Source organism: Sphaerodactylus townsendi, linkage group LG06 (assembly GCF_021028975.2).
Source record: "Sphaerodactylus townsendi isolate TG3544 linkage group LG06, MPM_Stown_v2.3, whole genome shotgun sequence".
In the NCBI taxonomy this organism is placed as follows: domain Eukaryota; kingdom Metazoa; phylum Chordata; class Lepidosauria; order Squamata; family Sphaerodactylidae; genus Sphaerodactylus; species Sphaerodactylus townsendi.
The window spans coordinates 69223426-69249070 of record NC_059430.1 but is presented as its reverse complement, the minus strand read 5'-3'; the positions used below and the strand labels follow the sequence as shown (position 1 = coordinate 69249070).

Sequence of the window (25645 nt, the reverse complement as noted above, 5' to 3'; positions counted from 1 at the left end):
GAGCCAGTGTGGTTTAGCAGTTGTCAGACTAGTACCTAAGAGATCAGGGTTTGAATCCCCACTCATGCCATGGTAGCTTGCTGGTGACCTTGAGTCAGTTATATTTTCTCATCGTAACTTACCTCATAGAGTTGTTGTGAGGGTAAAATGAAAAAGAAAATCATTTCTGCCATTTTGGGTCCCCACTGGGGAGAAAGGCAGGGTACAAATGAATTAAATAGAATGTATCTTAGCATACCTGAAGTTTCTAAGAACTGATCTACGCAATACATGGAATTGTTTTTGTCATCACAAAAATCATTCACACAAACAATACCGCATGTTAGTCACAGATACAGCTTCCCTGACCTTAAAGAAACCTTACACAGGTTTCATGAGACATGCCTGATTATATCATTGATTATACCATTTGCTAAAGATGGAGTAATTGGGAATCACAAAGGTTGCTTGAAAGTCAGAAGAGCAAAGAAGTGGTAAAAAACTAGTATTTCATAACTTGTCACCAATAAAATATATCATTTTAAATATATTGCTATGTTTTCTGACTTTCTGGTTATATGTTGCAAGATTAAAAAGACCAAAAAAATGGAGGAAAATTGCTGGGGTGATCTGTTTCATTATTAGTTTTTTTTAGAAAAGTAGGTTTTGTAAGACTTAAAAAGGCTTTTAAGATAACATTACATAAGCACAAAACTTGTCGTTTTATCAATAAGTTTATTTGTGTGCAGTTTTATTCTCATGAGCAAAGAAACTGGCCAAAATGAACAACTGAAAGTACAGAATTTTTGGATGAGGCAAGAAGCTGGCCATTTGGTCCAAACATTTGCAATGAATATTTTCCTTCATACTAAAAGGACTTCTATATTTAGCTTCTGTCACTTAATATGGTTTTACTTTTTCAATAAAATATCAAAGCAAGTGCAATAGAACAAAATGAAAAATGGATTCAGAAGATAATCTGTACAACAATTTATCAGAGAAATTCCACGATATTCATCCTATATGTTTCCAAATAAATTTTGGCAGTATACAAGGCTACAACAGTTCTATAGAACAGTGTGGGCTGACAGACAGGCCTTTAGCATATCTTCTTCAGTAGATGGAGCTACAACATTTCCAGGTAGGTGCTGCTTTGTTGGAAATGTCAGCTCCAGGCTTAAGGAGATGGTCACAGTCATAATAGCAAAAGTGCTTTTAAAAAAACAAGAAACCACTTCATTTTCTAGATGTGCAATGTATCAATTGAAGGAAACTTTTAAATTTGAATATGTGTACAAAAACACATATTCAGGCATTGTTGGAATGATTCTGTATTAGGCATGGTTTTAAACGCCATCTTCCACTCTGAAATTTAAATGCTGCCTTCTATATTGAAATTTATTTATTTAGTGCACTTTTATCTTCATGATCCCCATCATTCCCTCTTATCCTCACAACAATCCTGTGAAGTAGGTTAGATTGAGAGAGAGAGAGAGAGAGAGAGAGAGAGTGTCTGACCCAAGGTCACATAGAATTCTGTTCTCTCTGGGCCCAGACCAACACTGTAACCCACTACCCCACAGTGTCTTTGTTCCTCTTGCATTTTCTTGCAACCATACTTACTTGAAATGGTGGCATTTCGTGGGGAAGACTCCATTAAAAGAAGCCGTAAATGCATGTGTGGTGCTAATGTTGTGCCCTGAGAACCATAGTCAATATAGTTGCTGGATTTCTGATGCTCATATTAGGATCTTCAGGATCCATGGAAATTTGATTTGTCATGGTTCCTGCTAAGTCTCAGTTAGTAGTGCCCAATAAAGGGCCTAAAAGAGAATCCACTTTGATCCCTTTTTAGTGATACCAAACATGCTTTGGAAAGAGAAGATGCAACTAAGCATGAAGGTGCTGGGAGTGTAATGGGACCCAAATTGTGGGAGGACTTTAGATTAAAAATTGTGTTTGATTTATTTTCTTGCAACCATACTTACATGAAATGGTGGCATCTCATGCGGAGTACTCCATTAAAAAAAGCCATAAATGCATGTGTGGTGCTAATGTTGTCTATGGAGAACCATAGTAAATATAGTTGCTGAGTTTCTAATGTTCATATTAGAATCTTCAGGATCCATGGAAATTTGAAAATAAATGTTTTGAATATTTTGAAAATAAATGTTTTTTTAACCAAGCCTATTCTGAACTAGTTTGACTTACACTAGTGAGGTGGTATTCCTGTCCCAGCCATTAGTTTTGCTAATCTAGTTTGGTCCTTAACTTGCTATATGTAGATCTTCAAATCTATGCTGTGACACCAATTCCAGAAAATCAGGAGGTACTCCAGAGAGAAGGCATTCCAGACAACATCAAAAGTTTTTACAAAGTAAATCATATATGGCGATTCCGATATGATAGGCCATTCCACAAAGGAGTGAAAGACAAGGATAATGAATTCAAGGTATGGTTACTATCTCATTTCTAACCAACATAAGTTTTATTTAAAGACATTATATATGATGATATGTTGTTGAAGAAATTGGTGAGGCTAACTGTAAGACAAATTATAGTAAACTGCATACTCCATGGAGTCTTCGAATTGTGTTGTGTGTGAATGGGATTTTCACAGTTGGCTTTGTTAGTCTCGCCCGTTTCAAAAGAAGTTTCCTGTTTGGAATGGGGGCTGGTTGAGGACCCAGTGCTGAAGGGGTAAAGAGATGGTGAGGCAAACCTCCCCCACAAACTATTAGAATATATAAAGACAGCGGACAACCTTTTGGATTGAAAATGGCCACAACTTTATTGGTTACAGCAACTGTAAGAGCTTTGGCATAAGCATGGAGTAATAGCTTCTGCCACTGGCTGACCCGCTAGCCAACCAATGTGCTGTACCCCAACCTGCCTACTTAGGATACTGTGAGATGACAGAATGTAGGGTTCCACATTGGTACAGGCCACTGCTGGTCTTTGCTGCCATTGAACATGAGGGAACCTTGATAAACCCCAAGTTTGATCTGTCTACTGTAATCCCTCACCCCATAATCACTTAAGGGGATCCCCAAACATGGGAAAATGAGCAAACAGGCCACACCTTTCCCCCTTTAATGGACTTCACATTGAAATAAAGATTCAAACATTGCAAGTCAGTCAGTGGGATAAGGTGCTATCACAACAGAATGGGGAAAAACTTCCTAGGAACAGGGAAGTGCCTTAATGGGGTAAGCTGACCTGCATTCTGATTGATGAAGCAACCAACTGACTCAGAGAGGGAGGAGGTATCTCCCTGAGAGGAAAACCTACCTATGGTCTGGATGTGTGAAGGTTGAAGCCCTAGCTAGCAACTGTAATGGCTGCCCCAAACTTGAAGGAGTGGGCTTCAAAGTCCCCACACAGGAGCCCCAATACAACCAGATCAGCTCTGGGAATGCTGGTGAATTGGTATCTGGTGAGTGCGAAATTGTTTGCATGGATGCGAAAAATGCCTGAACAGCAAGAGCAGACAGCAAAGAAAACTGAGGTCGCCCACACATGGCAAGGACCTGACCTAGTGAAAGCATGGAGGTGCAAGAATGTCCCTCAGCCTCTCTGGTACTTTTTTTTAAATTCCTATTGATCAGGCAGATCACAGACCCCTTGACCAGAGTCTCAGCAGGAACAACCCCATTTTGAGCTGGCTGCCAGCTCTCCAACCCCGAGCACCCCAAAGAAGGCCAAAGTGAAAATAATTTCAAACAGAGGGGTCTCAAAATATTATGGATGAGCCCAGACAGAATGGCAAATGTGATGGGTCTGCAGAGAATCGTTGCCCTTGGAGACAGCCTCCTCCAACCCTTGACAGCTCAGCAGGTGGCAAAGGAGGTGCACAGGAAAGAAAACCTTGCTGAAAAATTAAATGGCTGCCATGTGCCCAACCATGATTCTGGGGGTAAGACCCTGGTCCAGCATCCAGACTGAGTATTGGAGGACCATGGCCAGGACACTGGTCACATACTAGGATCCCAAGAAGTGGAAAAGGTCAGAAAGCTTGCTACAGCAGAGGAACAAGAACACAAAGTAGAAGGAGTGACAAAATTAAATACTTCCTACATTATTCATCATTCCCAAGGCTCCAGGGCTCTTCCAGGAATTGGTCATGGTTTGCCTCAGGTGCCAGACTGCAGAACCTGTCCTGAAGGTGAGACAAGGTGTCAGTGATGCTGTTATCAATACCTGCAACATGTTCTGCTAAGAATGTTATATTATCAGATGAATAAACCAGGACAAATCTGCGAACTAGGTGCATGACCTGCTCCAACTGTGCTGTCTGCACCACTGTCTGATTGTTGCACCAAACCCAGACTTTTTTCTTTATTCTTAAAGTGCTTCCACCAAATAACCACTTTTACCTATATTGAGAAGTTTTGTGAAAGGGAGGCCACATGAGATGTCAGAATCTGCCCATCAAGTGGTCAAGGACTAATGCCGCTTAAAGTAGACCCAAAACCTAATCTTGCCCATGGTATCAGACTGGACTTGAATATCAGAAGCCAAATCTAATGGCTCTTGCCACAAGGACCAAATCTGAAGGTTGCCAGGTATTGAGATCCTCCCTTAAGCTTTTGGCTTAATCTGATGTGACGGTATGCAGCAGGGGCCATGGCCCAGGCAGGGAGAGCACAGAAGTTCTGCCCTGAAGAGACCACCCTGCAAGTGAAGTTCAAGTGCCCCATGAAGAATGGAAGTTACCTCAGTGTGCATTTTTTGCAGGCAAGCACCTGTGATATCAGAGCCTTGAGCAAAAAGCTTGTCCTCTGGAACGTGAGAGGTTCCCAAGGCAGAATCTAGCTGGATGTCAGACTGACTGGGTGGCCAGACATTCTTTGTGTGTGTGTGTGTGTGTGTGTGTGTGTGTGTGTGTGTGTGTGTGTGTGTGTGTGTGTGTGTGCGCGCCTGAGGAACAACCAATCTTGTTCCAATCAGGGAATTGGAAAGCAGCAAGATGTTTGGTGAAAGCCAAACTCCCAGCCACAAACAAAAAATCATCTGGATGGCAGGTAACATGTAGGTTGCTAACCTTGTCCTTTATGGCCCATTCTGGTACAATGATTAATGTTTCCAAAGCTGCACAGGCTATGGAACATCCCATAGGAATAGTCTTGTCAGTGTACCAAAACCCATGAAACTTGAAACCCAACAGGCCGAAACCACTTTCCCGTGAGAGGGGCACGGTGAGCATGTTGTTAGACCCTCTCTCTCCCCAACTAGGTGGCAGCAGAGGGTTGACAGAAACAGCAGAGCTCTGAGTGGGTCAGGGTTCGCAGTTGTTTTGGGGCGTGGGAGGTATGATGGTAGGTCCAGGCCATATATGAGATGCAGAGTGAGATATGGGAAGGCTCGCTCTATGTCTGACCTGCAGCCTATCCTGAGGGATGCAGGTTGTAGATTGGGGGTCAATCACTCTGTTCTGAGGCTGCTGTTGATTAACACGAGGTCAATTAATAATAAGCATGCTACCCTTCAGGATTATCTCAGAGGTCAAGCTGCTGACCTCGTGTGTGTCACAGAGACCTAAGTGAGGGAGGGTGAAACAGTCGTCTTCAATAACCTCACCCAGGATGGTACCATGGCAGTCCAGCAGCCTCAGACACAGGGCCGGGGAGGTGACGTGGTGATGCTCATCCGTGATTCCATCTCCTTTAGGATGTCCCCTGTCCTGGTGATCGCTGGCATGGAGGGAACACACAGAGAAGCTGGCTGTTCTGCTTGTGTACCGGTCGCCTACTGCACCAGCAGACAGCCTGTTGCGGTTCTTGGAGGTCGTCTCTGAGTGGGCGCTGGAGCACCCATGCTTGATTGTGCTGGGTGACTTCAACGTCCATGTTGATTCGGCCTCCTCTTCAGCAGCTGCTGATCTAGTGTCATCCATGGCAACACTGTACCTCTCTCTTGTAGACACTCGTGTCCCTACTCATCAAGGAGACCACACTCTGGACCTGTTCTTTGTGGCAGGTGTGCATGTGGCCTTATCCTCTGTAGGAAGAGTGCCGTGGTCTGACCACTATGTCCCGAAGGCTCGGATTGATGCTCCTACGCCCCCCTGTCTAAGCGACGGACATATTTTGGCCCACCCGTGAAGACTAATGGAACCAGAATGGTTCCAGAAAGCTCTTCGGGGGACCCTGCCCTCTGGCAGTATGCTAGATAAGCTGGTAGAGAGCTGGGATACCAGGTTCTCTGAAGCCATCGGGTCTATTGCTCCTAGGCGCCCTCTCCGCACCCGTACCAATCCGGCTCCTTGGTATACCGAGGAGCTGAGGAGGATGAAACGGGACCTGAGATGGCTTGAGCGAGTATGATGGCGTGTCCTTGATGAGGAGTCTAGGCACTCGTATAGATGGAGGTCCTGTGGCTGGGTCTGGGGGAGTATCCAGTGGCCTTTGGCCTGCCTACACTATGTGGCGAGGTGTTAAAGCTGGCCTCATCCGCCAAGAGCCTTGGGGTGATCCTGGATCCATTGTTATCATTGGTAGCCCAGGTCACCCAGACGGTGCAGGCAGCTTTGTATCATTTGCAGCAGGCACAGCAACTGGCCCCATATCTCTCCCATCCTGATCTGGCCACTGTGATCCATGCTACAGTCACCTCTAGGTTAGATTACTGTAACTTGTTCTATGCAGGCTTACCTTTGGCCATGATCCGGAAATTGAAACTCGTGCAAAATGCAGCAGCCAGGCTCCTCTTGGGGACAGCTTTTAGAGACCTGATTACGCTGGACCTGTGCCAACTGCACTGGCTGCCAATCGAGTACCGGGTCATATTCAAAGTTGTGGGTTAGTCCTTTAAATGCATGACTTGGTGAGACGCCCTCCCTTAAGATACCTATTCAGAAAAAGTGCTGAATGTTTCAAATGCTGCACTAGCCACCAACAGCACATAGACATGACATAGTCTACAAACCACTGCCTCTCAAACTTAAAACCCATGAGGAAAATCAGCTGGATAGACAGGCAGTAAGTGAAAAGCTGCTTGTAGGTCACCTTTTGCTAGTAAAGCCTCAGGGCCACAGGATCGAATTAAAGCACTGGCATGATCCAAAGAAGCATTTCACTGAACAGTCCAATGGAGCTGCACATCAGAAGCTATTTTTCATTCCAAATGGCCAGGTCAGATCCTTAGATACCCAGCAAGTGTGGAGGAGACAGCTCACATTGGAGGAACTTATAAAGTAATAAGTAAAACAGATGTACTCTATTGTTTCTTTACAGCTTGACATTCTGAAATATGATGGGGGCTTAGCTGAACTTCAAATGCAAATATAGAGATTAGCAAATTTCACCATATGGATTGCCATTTCCTAATCTGAACTAATGTGTTAGGATAAACTTTCTTTCCCCAAAGCATGTACAACTCTCATTAGACCAGGTTAATAAATTCTACTAGATGTAAGGGCTAATGCAATATTCAGCTATTGACAGAAATATAAATATATATTTCAAAGAAAATAACCTACTTTTGTAAACTACCTTTGTAATAAAATTAATGAACTCCAAATGATTCTGTGTATCTCTACCAATTTGTATTTCGAGGCTCACATCCTCAGTACATGCTGGGTGTTTTGATGCATTCCCACAATTCACCTTTCTTGCTAAGCTGATTTTAATATAAATGCAATTAATGGCTCAAAATATTATATATTAGATAAAGGCCTGAATCTGCAGGCCATCAGAAATATGATTTTCAGAAAAAAAAAACTAATTACAAGTCAGTGGGGTAGAGGTCATGTTACTGCAAATGTTGAGTTAAACTGCAGAATTAGTTATGCATTCCATTAAATGTTAAAATACTGATTTTGAGCTCTATTTCAATGACAGTTCAGCAAGACAGGTAAAAGGGAAGAGAATAAATCTGCAATCCTAAACATATTTGCTTGAGAAATAAGTCCCACTGATATGAATTGTAATTACTTAGGAGTAAATGACCTGGATCAAACGAGTAAAAGCCAAATTTTACATGGCCCATAAGCCTTGACTTAGTGTTTTCCCAAACTAGTGCCAATGCTATATGGCAAAACTCTTTAAAGCAGAAGAAGAGTTTGGATTTATAGCCTGCTTTCTCTCCTGTAAGAGACTAAAGGTAACTTACTGACTCCTTTCCCTTCCCCACCCCACAACAAACACCCTGTGAGGTTGGTGGTGCTGAGAGAGTTCCGAACAAACTGTGACTAGTAGGAATGTAGAAATGGGGATACACATCTGGTTCACCAGATAAGAGATTGCTGCTCATATGTCAGTTTGGGAAATCAAACCCTGTTCTCCAGATTAGAGTCATCAAAATATTTAAACCTTGAAGTATCAAGATATTAAAAACAGTATTTTAAACAGTGGTTCTCAAACTGGGGGTTGGGACCCCTTTGGGGGTCAAACGATCCTTTCACAGGGGTTGCCTAAGATTCTCTGCACCAGCTCCCCCCAAAAGCTCCTTTCCCTTCCTCCCCCACACCTTTGCTGCTTCAGGTGCCCCCCCCCCCAACATCACAACAGAGAGGTTGCCCAACATATACTGCAATGCAAAGTAAGTATTGGGGGGATTCTTGGAAGGGGATTCTTTAGTTTTCAAAACTAAAGAATTTTCTCAACCCAGAGGAAAGGGAAGAGAACATGCCTGTCCTGACTGATCCAAGGGCTCCTTCACTGACTTGAAAGCTGGAGCTGCCTGCAGAGACTAATCTTGTTTTTTTAAAAAACTCCCAAATGGTGCCGAATCCCATGGGGGGGGGGGAGGAAAGAGGGATTCTCTGTTTTGTTTTGTTTTTAAACCGCGTACCGCCACCGAATCGTGCGAGGGGGATTCTCGAAGGGGGAGGCCGAGGGGGTTGTTCTTTAAAGCTGTGTGCTGCCGAATCCCAAATATATACAAGCTGATCCGAACACTTTGCATTTGGATCAGCTTGCATTTGGGCATATTGTATTCGGGCCAAATTTGGCCTGAATATGCCAAATAGGCCACAATTCGGCCATTTTAGGTGATTCGGGATACCCAGATCATTAAGCCTAGTAGTCACCAGTTGAGAGGAACTTAAAAGATGCCCCTCTCAGAAAAATATATTGCACTTGATGTAAAAGATTAAACTGTGCAGCTTTGAAGGCAGGAACATTTGACTGACATTCACTCTGTGGTAACCCTCAACCTGGTCACCCTGAAGAAACTGGGCAGAAAAATGCCAGTCTTGCTAGCCCCACCCAAGAGCTGCAAAAATGATAGATTGGGGGCTGCTACAGCTGAAAACTATCTGAGAGGGTAAGAAGGCAATAAGGCACATTTGAAAAGGCTCTTTTTAAGAAAACCTGGCCACCAATGACCTCCCTCCAACCCTCTGAAAGACGAGCAATAAGTTCCAGTGGAAGTAGCTGAGGTCCAAGCTTCACCTGTCCTAAGATGCTTGCAGTTCCACACTGCTCTGCCTCCTCAATACTTTCTGTGCATCCTTTGCTGCCACTGGATTCTTTGTTTAGCTGGCACACCTGTGGAGAAAGGACCCCATTACCAACTACCCATGCTGCTCTGCGGTCTCCTCCACCAAAAGCTCCTGCCACACTGAATCCACAAGACTAACTGAGCCCAGCAGCATGGCAGGACCCTAAATAACCTAACCAGGTAGAGCAAAAGAAAACTTCTGTGCAGTCTTGCCCCGAGCTGAGTCTGATTGGCCAAGCCACTTTTGGAGGCTGAGAGAAACCCACACAAGGAGATATGGTCTCCTGCTGTGACCCTACTGCACAGCCAGTCCAGTTAAGCTGCATCTCCTCCCTCTTTGCCCCAGGTAGGCTCACAAACAAGGCCCAGGTAAGTCTGGGGGCCCCGGTTTTCAAGGAACAAGTCCCAAAGTCCTTGAATGCTCAGCATATAATATTTTTCCCTCCACTTTCTTTTGTATCAGCTACTGATGTTAAGTGGAAATAATGCAAATAAAGTAACATTGCTCCATTTTTTATCCTGAAACACATTGCCAAAGGAATGAACAGTTGGGTCCTAAGACTCCTTCTGCTCATTCAAAGGGCACTTCAGTGCATGCTGGTTCTCCCCTCCTAGTACTGATACCATCATTGCGCCCCACTGATCCCCAGGAGCTGCATTTCAGGGAGTAAAGAAGGCTACAGTAGGAAAAGAGGAAAGTTTCATTCCATGGTCTCCATTCTACTCACATCTCTTTGGATGCAACATGGTGTAGTGTTTCACATTCTGCTTTTCTAGTAAGAGAAGCAAGACCCTTGTTTTGTATTCATTTATTTGTCTACATGCAATGCTGCTTCCCAGCCCAACACAACTTGAAAAGAGCTATATCTGTTTCTCTCTTTCAACCTACGGTGGAATTTAGAATATTATTCTATTTCTGCCATGCATTCCCCCTATAACAGCTGTTGTAAACCTAAATAAAATGAGATACTGTATGAATGGGGTAGAACAGTGTTCAAGCGTTGTTCTGTATCGGTGAAGGAAAGAACATCATAAATAATTTGCTTTGCTTTTCAGAGTTTGTGGGTGGAGAGAACAACACTGATCTTAGTGCAGAGTTTGCCTGGCATTTCTCGGTGGTTTGAAGTGGAAAAACGTGAAGTCGTGAGTAGAAATTGGGAAGGGCAACATTTTTATTTATTTATTTTTATTCTGACCTGTTGGATACTGAACTTAACTTCCTGGCCATTGAATTCAAACATACATATTGGATTGAAAGAACAAATACAATATTAGGAGAATAAAATTAACTTAGCCCAGAACTTCTACTGTGTAGAAGTTCACTCACTAAACTAAAAGAGAAATACATGCATGTGATGATGTAATTTGCTTGCATTTCAAAAGCCAAGTTGCATAACACTATGAAAAATGCAATCAATGCTGTACTGACTGTACATGAGCACAAAGAATTGCAACCAAATATATCAATAATATATATGTACATATACAAATCCTGCAACTGTAGTTTCAATATATATATGGATATCTGATTAGCTTTGTGGATTTTTCTGCTAAATCACAGGTTATCTTCTAGGTCTTTTCACTTGATAGAATGGAATCACGGAATCCATCCTAAACTTATAATAGTTTTGACATGACTAGTATGTTATGGGTTCTGAAGATTATAGGTTCCCCAGCTAGTTCCACAGGAAATGATCAGTAATCTGTCTCGAATCATAGACTGATTCTGGGGCTCATTCTTCTGCAGTGTTGTGGCCATCAGCATTCTGTTTAGTGAGATTTCTCCTAATAATCAGAAGGTAGCTATTTCCCTAAATCCTCATAATCTCCTACTATTGGGGGAGAGGTTGGTACTACTTGTTATTATAATTTATTTTTGTTTTCTTTGGCTCATTGGGTGAGCTCTAAGCAGTAGTTGGAGTAGCCAGTAGTGACAAATGGTTGCAATGACTGTTATAACACAATAATTCAGCTCATAAATTCCTTTTTTGTCTGCTGTTGGTGAGAGCTGGCTACTGCAGGAGCAAAAACTGGTTGTGTGGAATGGGTACCACTTAGCAGTGTGACTCTGTGGCCTGAGGGGGGGGGGGTACTGTCAAAGAGTCTGAGATTAAGCCTCAGTTCTGGGACCTGTTATATAACAAGATTTATTACAAAAAGCCACAAGCCAAGATGAAGTTCTTGTTAAGAATCGTGGTTTACGGCTTCCTAGTAACCAGCATTAGAACGGGGTCCACGTTCAGACATAAAAGCAGAACTTAAATCAAATTGCAGATCTTAAATAGCAGTTTAAGTTGATGTCTGAATATAGCCAGGGTAGTTTCAGCATTTCAAATAAGCTTCTGCCCAGGGGTGTAATGTGGCAAACTGTAGCCCTGGGCAAAACCTGAGTTGGATCCCTGCCCCCCGCATGGGCGGCCACTCCACTACAACCAATTTTTTTGCACCAGGACATTGGTGCCTGCAGGGGGTGCATTTTTAGACATATCAGCACCACAATTTCAGCGTATCATCAGGAGACTGTCCTTATGCTACCCCGCAAGTTTGGTTATGTTTGGTTCAAGGAGTCCAAAGTTATGGTCTCCCAAAGGGGGTGCCCCATTCCCTATTGTTTCCAATGGGAGCTTATAGGGGATGGGGGCTACAGTTTGAGGGTCCATAACTTTGGCCCCCCTGAACCAAACTGTACCAAACTTGGGGGTATCATCAGGGCAGTCTCCTGATGAGACCATGAAAGTTTTGAGACTGTGCCTTCAGGAATGTGCCCCCCGCCCCCAGCCTGCAACCCCCATTGACAGCAATACAGAAAACTCAAAGATTCTTGGGCAAATTTCTGGGATGTTCCTGCAGGGGGTGCATTTTTGGATGTATTGGCACCAAAATTTCAGGGTATCATCTGGAAACTGTCCTTATGGGACCCCCCAAGTTTGGTGCAGTTTGGTTTAAGGGGTCCAAAGTTATGGACCCTCAAAAGGGGTGCCCCATCCCCCATTCTTTGCTAAGGAGATGGGGCTACCCTTTTGAGGGTCTAATAACTTTGGACCCCCTGAACCAAAGTGCACCAAACATGGGGGGTCCCATAAGGACAGTTTCCAGATGATACCCTGAAATTTTGGTGCTGATACATCCAAAAATGCACCCCCTGCAGGAACATCCCAGAAATTTGCCCAAGAATCTTTGTTCTGCATTGTTTTCTGCATTGCTGTCAATGGGGGTTGCAGGCTGGGGGGGCACATTTATGAAGGCACAGTCTCAAAACTTTCATGGTCTCATCAGGAGACTGCCCTGATGATACCCCCCAGGTTTGGTGCAGTTTGGTTCAAGGGGACCAAAGTTATGGACCCTCAAAACTGTAGCCTCCATCTCCTATTAGCTCCCATTGGAAACAATGGGGGATGGGGGCACCCCCTTTGGGAGTCCATAACCTTGGACTCCCGGAACCAAACCTCACCAAACGTGGGGGGTAGCATAAGGACAGTCTCCTGATGATACGCTGAAAATTTGGTGCTGCTAGCCTAAAAACTGCACCCCCTGCAGGCCAAAAATGGAAAACCACTAAAATACCCAAAAACGAACCCTGCATTTTGATGCCCCCCACAAAGTGGTGCCCTGGGCAGCTGCCCACCCTTCCCAATGGGCATTACACCCCTGCTTCTACCAGAAGAACAACAAAACATAAATGGAAAGGCTTCAATTTCTTCCAGCAAGTACTAAATGTCTCTTGGAATTTTGAAAAGCTGTCTTTTTCCAGTTAGTCTATCTTCATCAAAGCAACAGATTGTGAATAAGAGGACCAATAGAATGTCAGATATTGATTAATCTGTTAATGAGACTTATACATGCAGGATTTTGGGTTTGGGATGTGACAGCTACCTACAAATGACATTGGAGATAACTTGGCTATTCTTGGTGCACTAGTTAGTAATTATCGTATAGCTATATAGCTATTTTCTACTTCCTTTCATCGCTGCCTACAACATCACTAGGATGATTGTTAACTTAGCTGTGGTAAATATAATTTCTTATCCTCAGAGATGATATTCTCAAATCTATAGTAGTTGGAAAATTAGCTGCTAAATACCTGTCAAATAAGCAGTTTGTGGATTTTTTTCTCCCTCCTGACCTTCAGGTAGAAATGAGTCCTCTGGAGAATGCTATTGAAGTGCTGGAAAATAAAAACCTGCAGCTGAGAACTCTGATCAGTCAGTGCCAGACTCGACAGATGCAGAATATCAACCCACTCACAATGTGTCTAAATGGAGTAATTGATGCAGCAGTTAATGGTGGAGTTTCCAGGTACCAAGAGGTAAATTATTCATATTTGTTTGCTTGTTTAGGGTACCTTCTACTTGAAGCTCCATTCCTCATTTATTATTATACCCAGCACTAATCACAATATCTAACATACATGCTCTGGCCCCTGTACAGATAGCCAAATTCATGCAATGCATCTAGATACAGATACAATTTAGGTTTTTGCAAACCCAGAAGAAATTCCAGGTTTTCAAGAAAATGTTAGGATTAGGGTTCTCCTGCATGGACATCTTGGACTCTGAACCATGCTCAACTTTGGAGTGACTTCCCATCTACACTTTGTGCAGCTGACCCTCACAATCTGTGTGCTTCAGGACAGTGGTGCTTCATATGGCTAAATCTAGATTACTGTATATACTCAAATAGAAGTCGAATTTTTCAGCACATGGCCCCTCACTACCCCTGGCATGGCGGGAAGCGAGGGGGCTGTCAAAGCCTTGCAGAAGCCGGCTGCCAAGGCAACCGGCTTCTGCGAGACTTTCAAAGGTGCCTTGCTCCCCCTGCTATGGCAGCTAGAGCGAGAAGGATTTCAAAGGCTCCTCGCTTTCACTGCCATGCCAGGAAGCAAGGCGCCTTTCACCAGCGCAGGCTGCAAAGATCCCCCGCCTACCTCCATCTGGAGGTGGGGAGGGGAAGCTGGCCAGGCTGCACCCTGCGCCGGGCTCCGATCCAGCCTGGATCCGAGCCCAGCGCAGGGTGCAGAAATCCCCTGTCCACCTCCATCTGGAGGTGGGGAGGGGAAGCCGGCCAGGCTGCACCCTGTGCCGAGCTCAGATCCAGCCTGGATCGGAGCCCGGTGCAGGCTGCAGAGATCCCTTGCCCACCTCCATCTATACAGACTTCTAGCGAAGATAGTGGTAGACAGGGAAGAAGTTCTGGCAGCCATTGATAAACTAAATGTTACCAAATCCCCTGGCCCAGATTGCATTCACCCAAGAGTTCTTAAAGAGCTCAAGCATGAAATTGCTGATCTTCTCACTTTAATATGCAACTTATCCCTGAAATCAGGCTCCATCCCTGAAGACTGGAAGATGGCCAATGTCACACCAATCTTTAAGAAAGGATCTAGGGGGGAACCAGGAAATTACAGGCCAGTCAGTTTGACATCTGTTCCTGGTAAATTAGTAGAATCTATCATTAAAGATAAAATTATAAAACATGTAGAAAGCAAGACCTGCTGAGAAAGAGTCAGCATGGCTTTTGCAGAGGCAAATCCTGTCTTACAAACTTACTAGAGTTCTTTGAGGGTGTAAACAGGCATGTGGACAGGGGTGAACCTGTCTACTTGGATTTCCAAAAGGCTTTTGACAAAGTTCCTCACCAGAGACTGTTGAGAAAACTCAGCAATGAAGGAATAAGAGGGGAAGTCCTCCTATGGATTAAAAACTGGTTGAGAAACAGGAAACAAAGAGTGGGTGTAAATGGGAAGTTCTCACAATGGAGAGATTAGGGAGGTGGTTCCCCCAAGGATCCGTTTTGGGACCAGTGCTCTTTAACCTATTCATAAATGACCTGGAAGTAGGGGTGGGTAGCGTGGTAGCCAAGTTTGCAGATGATACCAAATTATGTAGGGTGGTGAGAACCACAAAGGATTGCGAAGAGCTCCAAGCGGACCTTGATAAATTAGGTGAGTGGGCTAAGAAATGGCAAATGCAGTTCAATGTAGCAAAATGTAAAGTGATGCACATAGGGGGGAAAATCCAAACTTCACATACACGCTACAGGGGTCAGTGCTATCAGTCACAGACCAGGAAAGGGATTTGGGCGTCTTAGTTGATAGTTCCATGGGAATGTCAACTCAATGCATGGCAGCTGTGAAAAAGGCAAACTCTATGCTGGGGATCATTAGAAAAGGAATTGAGAATAAAACTGCAAAGATTGTCATGCCCTTATATAAAGCAGTGGTGCGACCGCACTTGGAGTACTGTGTCCAGTTCTGGTCGCCGCATCTCCAAAAGGATATTGAGGAGATAGAAAAAGTGCAGAGAAGGCCAACAAGGATGATTGAGGGACTGGAGCACCTTCCCTATGAGGAGAGGCTGCAGCGTTTGGGACTCTTTAGTTTGGAGAGGAGGCGGCTGAGGGGGGATATGATTGAAGTCTACAAAATTATGCATGGGGTAGAAAATGTTGACAGAGAAATTTTTCTCTCTTTCTCACAATACTAGAACCAGGGGGCATTCATTGAAAATGCTGGGGGGAAGAATTAGGACTAATAAAAGGAAACACTTCTTCACGCAACGTGTGATTGGTGTTTGGAATATGCTGCCACAGGAGGTGGTGATGGCCACTAACCTGGATAGCTTTAAAAGGGGCTTGGACAGATTTATGGAGGAGAAGTCGATTTATGGCTACCAATCTTGATCCTCCTTGATCTGAGATTGCAAATGCCTTAACAGACCAGGTGATCGGGAGCAACAGCCGCAGAAGGCCATTGCGTTCACATCCTACATGTGAGCTCCCAAAGGCACCTGGTGGGCCACTGCGAGTAGCAGAGAGCTGGACTAGATGGACTTTGGTCTGATCCAGCTGGCTTGTTCTTATGTTCTTATGTTCTTAGACTTCCAATTTGTTTCCAGGCACAATTCAAGGTACTGGTATTGACTTTCAAAGCTCTATATGGTTTGGGACCAACACACCTGAAGGACTGCATAATCCCTTATGAATCTGTCTTGACTGTTATGGTCAACTTTCAAGGCCCTGTGTCAGGTGCCCCCACCTTTTGAGATTAGGCAGATGGCAACCCAAGAGAGGGCCTTATTTGTCCTGGTATCAAAACTCTGGAACTATCTCTTCTGGAAAATTCATCTGTCCTCTTTTGTTTTAACTCTATTTTAAAACTGTTTTAAAAGTTGTTTTAATGGGGCATGTTTTGGGGGCTATTTTAATAGATTTTTAAAATGTATTTTATCATTTTTTAATTGTTAGCCACTTTGGTGGCCCTTGTAAGGGCAGAAAGTTGGTATATAATTTTTGTAAATAAAACAAATATAACACCTTATCCATAAATAACTAAGAGTGCTGCATGGTGAAGAATTAAATATCATTGTGTGTGTGTGGTGCGGGATAGAATACACTGAAATACAATATGGTTCCTAATTACTGTGGCCTTACTAAATTCTGCAATGTTTGGAAGCTACACGTGACATCATGATAACTGTAAATGTGCTTGGAAGGTAAATCTAATGGTAAGAAATCCAGAATTGAAGCCCTTGTGCTTTTGAAAAGCTGCTCTATTAAACCAGCATTTGAAAACAGTCTCAGCAATCAACAGTTTATTAACACATGCACCATGTACTATGCCTGTGCAAAGCTTTAATTGAAGGTGACAGAAACCTGGCTTTAAAGATGCACGAATAACAACCTGGCAATGAACAGGGTCTGCAGACCTGTATAACCAGTGAAATGAATTAAATATGTACTGTAGGGTTGTTTTACCCACAAATGTGGTGTGAAGATTTGACTCACTGTTGTCAAAGAAACAGGATTTTTGCTTAACATTCATAAGAACAATATATTTCAACCTAACATGGATAACCTTCTGTTGTGATTGTATTACACTCAGGCCTTCTTTGTGAAGGAGTACATCCTGAACCACCCAGAGGATGGTGAGAAGATCACCTGCCTGAGAGAACTGATGCTTGAGCAGGTAAAGCAATGTCTGCTTGCTGTCTGCATTGACTGTGGATGGTATGGGATCAGGATGGTGGGGTGGGGGGAGAATAATATGGAAACATTCATATTACGAGTGATCAATGAAAGATTTACTTTGTAGAACTAATATTCAGAACTGTACTGTGATGTGGGTGAATAACCAAGCTAAGTCTTAATATAATCTTTCTAACCATTTTACTTTGTTTTAAAACACAAGCCTAAATTGAAGAGTGGGTAGAAGGCAGAACTGACTTTGTGTGGCTGTATGTGCAAGTATTTTAATTTCTGTGGTTCTCTTTCACTCTGCCTATATCTCAACCTAATTTTAGGTTGAGTGGGAGCAACTACCACTCATTTTGATTCATGGCTCAAATGCAAATTCCACACGGGCTGAAAACACCGGAGTGCAGTCAGGGTAAATGAAAATGCAGCTGCCCCGGGGAGTCTGCATGATCGGACATCCTGTGGACAGCATGCAAGTTGGCCAGGCTGTGGGACTTCGCACAGAGGCGCGGCGGGTTTTTTTTTGTTAGACATCCATTCCTGTGTAGCTACATAGGAATGCACATATAAACCCCCACAGCCATGCTGACATCCCACGAGACCCAAATAGGACCCTGTGCACCTGTGTGGCTACGTGAAATTGAGCCAGAAATTTAAAAAACATGCAAGCACAGCCGAAGCAGAAGTGCATCCTGCCCGGTCATTCTCTCGGTGCCGGTTGCAGAACAGCATTTTTGAAAAGACTCGATCATTTAGCGAGTCAGATATACGCCAGTTTGGGAGAAATAGGACGTTGCAGCTTCGCTTCAGCAGTAATATCTGTGTGAAGTCCTCCCCACAAAACAATGTTTTTGCCATCCTCACACCACTGATTTTGGCCCGAGCGGAATCCGCCAGAGAGAGGCAGGAACTTTTCCAGTCCTGATTCAGTACTCTAACCACTAATCAAGTCAGTTTCTCTTCATAAACTGTGTAAAATGACACTGCAAATAATCTGAAACAAGTATTCTCAGTATTTTAATGCCAGGAGTAAAGGGAATTCAAACCACTTTTGTAATTTCAAGGCTGATCTTTATATTATGTAGTATTTATTCTGCTTAATTTATGGATTTATAAAAATATATTTCTGTTTAGAATAGAAATTGACTTACACAGTTCATCACTTCAAATTCCCACATTGGTCATTAAACTTAAATGCAAACACTATGCTCAGAAATTTTAAATTGGCAGAGGCGGAACAAGGGGAAAGTGTGCCCGGGATGTACGTGCGCCCTGTGCCCCTGCTGCAACACTGCCTGCCCCACCCCAGAACGTCCCCGCCACACCCCCTCCACAGCCCAGCATGCCTCCACCGTGGCTCTGCCTGGGGTGTCACACACCCCTGCCCCATGGACACAACGCCACTGGATATAGGGCTGACATTTAGCAAGCAAAGAACTTTGCTGTTTCTGGAACAATACACTATGTAGATCCATGGCCAGAAGTGTAAACACAGTGCCTTCATGGTTGCTTGGGGTTTACTCTAAATATGTAACATTAATAGCTGTAATTCCTGACCTTAAAAAAAAAAAAGAACTATATGAGTTGCATCCTGCCTACAGGCCTACAGGCACATTGAGGAAAGAGAATGTTGTTGATCCTTCCCCTGCTCGGGGAGATATCCAATTGCCCTCCCCAAGGGTCTCAAACCCTCCAAGAGCAGCATTTTGGGGTGTGCTTTAAGCTGCCATGGGATGGAGAAATCAGTGAAAATTGCATGTCTCTCCACCTCTTGTCCCCACAGAAATCTATCTGGGATCAAACAAATAATTTCATATTGAAGAAATATGTAGGAAGACAAGTTAAATAACTGACCTTCTTTTCCCCTTTTTCTGTAAAGGCTCAAATTCTGGAATTTGGTTTAGCTGTACATGAGAAGTTTGTCCCTCAAGATATGAGACCTTTACATAAAAAATTAGTGGATCAATTCTTTGTGATGAAATCCAGTTTAGGAATACAGGTATGTGAAACATACTGAGGGGAGGCACTGGCTGCATTATATGTGTCATGGTTGCTTTGTGTGATCGTGATATGTTCTTCTCATCAACCAACAGTGACATCTTCAGGCTTTCTGAATATATTACATTTCTGCAGTTCCTCCATAATGTTTTCATCTTTTTAAAATCTTTTTAAAAAGATTTTAAAATTTTCATCTTTTTAAAATCTTTATATATACGCATATATGAAGGCTAGGACTTTAAATTACATTTTAAAAGTGGTAGCAAAACATCACTGCAGATTTTTGAGCTCTTGTGATCTTTTTTCTTTCATTTAAACAAACACTTAGGAATATGCTGCCTGTATCCAGGCTAGTCCAGTCCATTTTCCGAACGGAAGTCCCCGTGTCCCTAGAAATTCAGTACCTGTATCTATGAGTCCAGAGGGTGCCAGAGTAATTCCTAGACGTAGGTAAGTTACAGTTTCAAATTATTTATTTTAACTAGTGGTTTTGAGGTGTTTTATTATATTTTATTATTATTTACATTCTAAACTGCCTTGAGTAAGGTATAAAGGCAGCTAATAAATGTTTTAGATAATAACCTAAAACTTCCCTGTTTATAATTTGGAAGTACTTTTCTATTAATAAGATGAAACAGTCCTATAAAAGGAATAGAAATAAGCTGCCAAAATAGTTGTTTCAATACGTTTTTTAAATTTTTTGCATACCTGTTGGACTTAAATTGCTTGAATTAGAAAATAAAGTGATTTAGTGCAGGGGTTGGTAGTAGCTAACCTTCTTTAAATTCCCTATACAGGACTATTTGACTTCTAATATGTATACATAGGATTGTTAATAGTGCTATATGGTAAAATAAATTGGAATCAGTGTTGATGTTTCTTAATTTGCTTGCAACAGTCCCTTAAGCTATCCAGCTGTCAACAGATACTCATCCTCATCATTGTCCTCACAAGCATCTGCAGAGGTCAGCAATATAACTGGACAGTCTGAAAGTTCTGATGAAGTTTTCAACATGCAGGTATAAAATATTCCCTTGTCTAATATATTTCCAGGTCTTGGACTCCCAAAAGAAGATAGTACTAATTTACAAGACTGTTCTTCTGTAATGTGTTGAGTATCTGAAAGTACTGCAGAATGCTAAGTAGCTGTTTTCATATCTCCCCCTTTATTCTAGCATTTTGGGTTGGATGATAGAACAACAAACAGTAAAATCAATGATACTGAATAAACTTTTGCACTTCTAAAAATATGTACCCATTGAGAAGCATTTACATTGCTTTGTATGTTATTCAATTCTCTCTGGATCATTATTCAGTAGTAACTGCCACCAATGAAGAAATTTAGGGTTGAGATGCTATCTTAGGGCCAAAGTGGTAGGAGTTTCATGTTATGAGCTCCCAGAAATATTTAGTCAGTTCTCAGGCATGTGGGTACTCGATTTGGATGGGGCACTGGAGGAAGAAGGGGGCTTCATCCTTTCATTGCACCACTTACTCAACCTGGGGCAGATCTGGGGAATCATTAGGGCAAATAGTGGTTCTTTGAGACCACTAAGATGAGAAGAGCAGCACAGACTTAAGTTCTTTATCCCTATGGTCCTAATATGAATTGTGTCCCCATAGCATCTGGAACATTAAATTTTAAAACATGGCTGGGAGCTCCAAACCCAGAACTCTCAGCACACATCTGATTTGGTCCTCAGAGCTGGATCAGTCCATGATGGAGAATTCCTCTCATCCCTGAAGAGTTCTGGGTCTGCTGCCGCCTTTGCAAGTTGCTGATCATTGTAACTGCAGTAGTGTAGATCACTCCTAAGCCAGCTTTGAACATGGTGTTTGACTTATCTCCAGAAGTTCTAATGGAAAGTTCTGAGCCTTATTTAAAGTACAGACAGATAAATGAAAGCAATTGTGGATGTGGATATAGACTGAAAATAAGCATGAAACAAAGCTCCTGACTAAAACAATGCTAGCAAGCAACCCTAGGCCTGCTCACTCTCTTGCTGGGAACAGTGTTGTGTGGGGTGTTCAAATGGCTGAAGGTTGACAAATTCCATTTCATTTCTGCTGTGATCAAAGTGGGGTATACAATGCACATTTTCCTTTCATGAACTAAAGGCCAATGAAAAGGGTTTTCTCAGGATCATGTGGTGTTGCACAATTTAGAATGGAATGCATATGATGTATTTAAAAAGTGTCAACTTGACCAATTATTAACTGGCTGGACAGTTATCAGTAATTAGACCCATTGCCTTTAATGGGTATGCATCAGAAGCAGTTGGTTGAAGGGAACACTGTTAAATCTCTGTAGCTCTAGTATAATGAGATTCAGTTTTTCCCCTTAGTTCTCACAAAATGGAATTTCAAGAAAAGAAAAGGAAGTATTTCAATATTCATGTAATTCTAGTTTGGCTAATGTTGAAAGAGCTAAACTGACTGCCCATTTGTTTCTGGGCACAAAGTGCTGGTTCTTACCTTTAAGGCCCAGAGTACTTGAAAGTCTGTCTTCTCTCTTACTGTCCAGTGTCCCAGTTAAGATTCTCCTCACATGTTCTGCTCTGTGTGCACTTGCCTTCAGGGGTGTGGCAGGTAGCAACCAAAGAAAGATTTTTCACCTGTAGTGCTCCCTTTTTTTTGAGGATCACCTGCGCTACTTTATTTTAGGCTTCAAGTCAATATATGTCTGTTTATCCAGGCTTTTGGATATTATTTTGTAGTGTGTTTTTACCTGGAGAAATGTTTAAGAGCCATTTTAAGGATCTCCATGCTTTATGTTGTTATATGTTCTGCTGTGTTTTTGAATGCTGGTTTTAGTAACTGTTATGATGCTTAATTTGTAAGCCACCTCAGGCATGTTCCCTGGAAAAGCAGCATTAAAACAGTCCCAAACAAACAAATTCTTTGTTTTGTGGGATCCAATAAGAGTAAATTCTATGCAGATTTATTGTTCAGTTGGTATAGCAACATTGCTCTGTTTAGCTGATCTTAAAGATACAACACCCAGGCTCAGACAACTGCAATTGTAAAAATTACTTTTTTCAAGGGACCAGTCATGAGACATGCACTTCCTCAAGAACCAAATTACATGCTTCTTTCAGGTTTGCAATGTTAGGCCTAGTTACAGTGAACAATGCAGACAATAATTGTTTTCCTGCTTGTGGCTGACTTAGGATAATATAATAAAGGACGCTGAGTGACCATCAATAGCTTTCCATTAATAATAATATAAATATTTTTAAAAATTGATGAGTACATTTATTTTCTGCTTCTGACAGCTTACCACATTTTTTGGGCTGGGGCGGGCGAGGGGGGGGGGGGATGAACAAGTGTGAACAAGGTTCCTTATGCAGGAAGAAGGCTTCAGACTTTGCTGCGTTTATTCGTCGGATACATGCCATTGCCCTTAAACAGCCAGAATTGGTATGTAAAGGCAATGTTAACAAAAAGACAGTAAGTTGCTGTGGAGAAATCCAAAATGAATATAATAATCAGCTTACCAAAGCACTGTTCTAAATGTACAGCTTTTATCAGTCAAGTCATCTTGAGAGCCCTTTATGTTGTGCTTTTGGTACATTATATCATACTATAAACTAGAACACAATTTTTGTTTGATTGTCAGTCAGGCAATATTGAGAACTTTGTGGCTCTTATATTTCCAGCCAAGTCCATCTACCTCAAGCCTGAGTTCTGCTCATTCTGCTTCACCTAATGTGACCAGTTCTGCTCCATCCAGTGCCAGAGGTCAGTGCTTCACTACATGAAAACAACTTTGGGAAGCTTTCTGGTCACTAAAGCATAATTCTGTGGCCCCTCCTGACTTGGGAGTAAACTCCACTGAACTCAGTGGGAGCTAATTCAACATAAACATGCATAACATTTCTTTTACAAAAAATTTTAATGCTATAAATTATTGATCACATTGTTTGAGATTCTGTAGTGGAAGACCAATCACTGTAGGTCTCATGTGCCTTCCCCAGAATGTTCCACCAAACGTAATATTGGAAGAGTTGCACTTACTGATTCGATAGGTTTCTTTTGTATTCTAGGATCACCTCTGTTGTCTGACAAGCTTAAACATTCCAGAGAGAACTCTTGCCTCTCTCCAAGGGAGAGGCCCTGTAGTGCCATTTACCCTAATTCTTCTGAGCCTTCACAGGTAGGACATTCCTAAGATGGTCCCATTACAAATAGCTGTTACAGTGAAGACATTTTTATTGATTTCTTACCTTCCTCTTTTATTATTTCTTTTATTTGTATTTTTTGTAAAGATGTACTCTATTTGATCATACTCTATTTCTTCTCAGGATGATGATGGTTAGGTGTAGTACTGATAAGTAAGAGCTTATGTCTGGGAGCTCTTCACTTGATTCTAGAGGCAAATTCTTGAAGGGTTGCATTTAACAGAATGAGAAAGAAGCCAAAACAGTTTGTGCATTATATTAATATGACCAGAGCAGAGTTCTGTATATCTGAAATTCTTATAACATCAATAAAACTACCATTTTTAACTTACATATGTTATTTCTAATTGACAGACATGCTTTTATTAGGTACCGGGATCTTTGGAATGTTTCTTAATAGTGTTCTAAGTCCATTCCATCTTCACATCATGTCTTTGTAATAGTGAGATGTGGGGAAATCTGCTTTGAGTGGGCTCTCAACAATCATAGAATTCTGACTTGGTCAGCAGAAAACTACATCATTTTCAGTTATCTTGCTTAGAAGTAAGAAGCCCTCTCTCCCCACCCTTTTAGCATTTAGGACTTTGCAAGTCAATTTCTTGGATAGGAAATTCTTGCTCTAATTCCTCTTTAGTTTTCTGCTATGATTCATCATAGTTCATTACTTGCCAGGTGCCATAATAGCTAATATTACCTGAATTACAACCACCACCAGATAAACATTAATTCTGAATTCATTCTCAAGTTTCTTAAAATCAGTTGGAGCAGCTAGGACAAGAAAAGGACCAGGTGAGATGTTCTGTATGTTCAGTGGCTTTAAAATATGCCACAAAGACAGAGTGTATGCCATTTTTGCTCCCAGCCTTCAAACTCTTGCTTTGCCAAGTGGAATGAGGCCTCCATTCCGCGCTTCATCAGAGATTCACCAAGGGAGCCTGAGGAACATGTAGGTCCACTATCTGCTCTCCCAGAGGCTTACCTGGCAGGAAAATCTTCCACTCTGTCAACTTCCTCTGTAGTCCCAGACAGGGTAAGTAGAAACATTATTTTTCTCATGCAAACATTATTATGAAGACAGTCAAGACTCAAGCAAGTTCATTTTCTCTCTCTCTCTCTCACTTTCTTAAACAAGTCCTATACCTTGGAAAAGAGGAAGGCTTTCTTGTGATGAATCTATATTGTAGAATAGCATCCACTGCAAAGTCATTATTTGACTGGCTTCTTTATATAATTGTCAGAGAAAAATCACAAAAACTGGCTTAGTGCAACATCAGACATTGTTCTATGTTCCCTATGTTTGTGTGCCCTGGAGCCCTGGAGCACTCAGGTTGAGTTGTTGAATTCTACCTACCAGAAACTGAGATCAAATGGTAATTTACTTCAGTAAAAATGAATGCTATATCAGCAATTATCTGGAAATTGTAAGTGGTTACAGTCAGAGCATTACAGACCTCATGGACAGCATATCAAATTAGACAGCAAAACATGAACACTGTTCTACCAGGCTAGGTTTCTTCATGCTTAGGCTATCTGATACATTTGTACATTAATCCAATTCTTCAGTGCTACCTTCTTGCTGTTTTTCCACGTCACAATACTACACCAAATCTTACTTTGGAATGTGTTCCCTTTTGTAATGTGTGAATTCAGTCAACATGGGACAGTATGGTAGCATGCATGGCTTTTGGTCATCCAGTTTTCCATTTGCAGCCAGTTTCAATTTCACCCAGTTTAATACATTCACCTGTTAGTTTGTTGGACCAGGTGCCATTGTGTTAGGCTAGCCGTAGACTGGGCAGCTTTGTGTTATGAGAAGATGGACCCTGGCTGAGTTATCGTGACCTGTCCTGTGCTTACATTACATTGCCAGTTAAAATGCTGCATGCCTCTTGCTAGTTAAAAAGCTTTGCATCCATCTGCTCTCTGCTTCTTTGTAGAAACCAAATTCTATTCTCTTTTCCTTTTCTTTCCCCTTTAGTATCTCATGATTTGCTGCAGTCATATGTTTGTTTGTCTTGGATACCTGGCAGTATAAATTATGAGTTTGCTTCCTTTTTTAAAAAAAAATCTAT

At 42.2% G+C, this 25645-nt stretch overlaps 1 protein-coding gene across 3 annotated transcripts in view; it reads left to right on the top strand.

The window, feature by feature from the left end:
• Positions 1 to 25645, top strand: part of DOCK4 (dedicator of cytokinesis 4) — a 347529-nt gene that overhangs the window by 313065 nt on the left and 8819 nt on the right. For all 3 annotated transcript variants that reach the window (XM_048499440.1, XM_048499439.1, XM_048499441.1), the window contains 9 exons: positions 2265 to 2431; positions 10480 to 10566; positions 13553 to 13729; positions 17303 to 17386; positions 19274 to 19393; positions 19721 to 19842; positions 20291 to 20411; positions 23052 to 23133; positions 23439 to 23548. In XM_048499440.1, the coding sequence (XP_048355397.1) occupies positions 2265 to 2431; positions 10480 to 10566; positions 13553 to 13729; positions 17303 to 17386; positions 19274 to 19393; positions 19721 to 19842; positions 20291 to 20411; positions 23052 to 23133; positions 23439 to 23548 (1070 nt within the window). The remainder of the gene's footprint in view (positions 1 to 2264; positions 2432 to 10479; positions 10567 to 13552; positions 13730 to 17302; positions 17387 to 19273; positions 19394 to 19720; positions 19843 to 20290; positions 20412 to 23051; positions 23134 to 23438; positions 23549 to 25645) is intronic.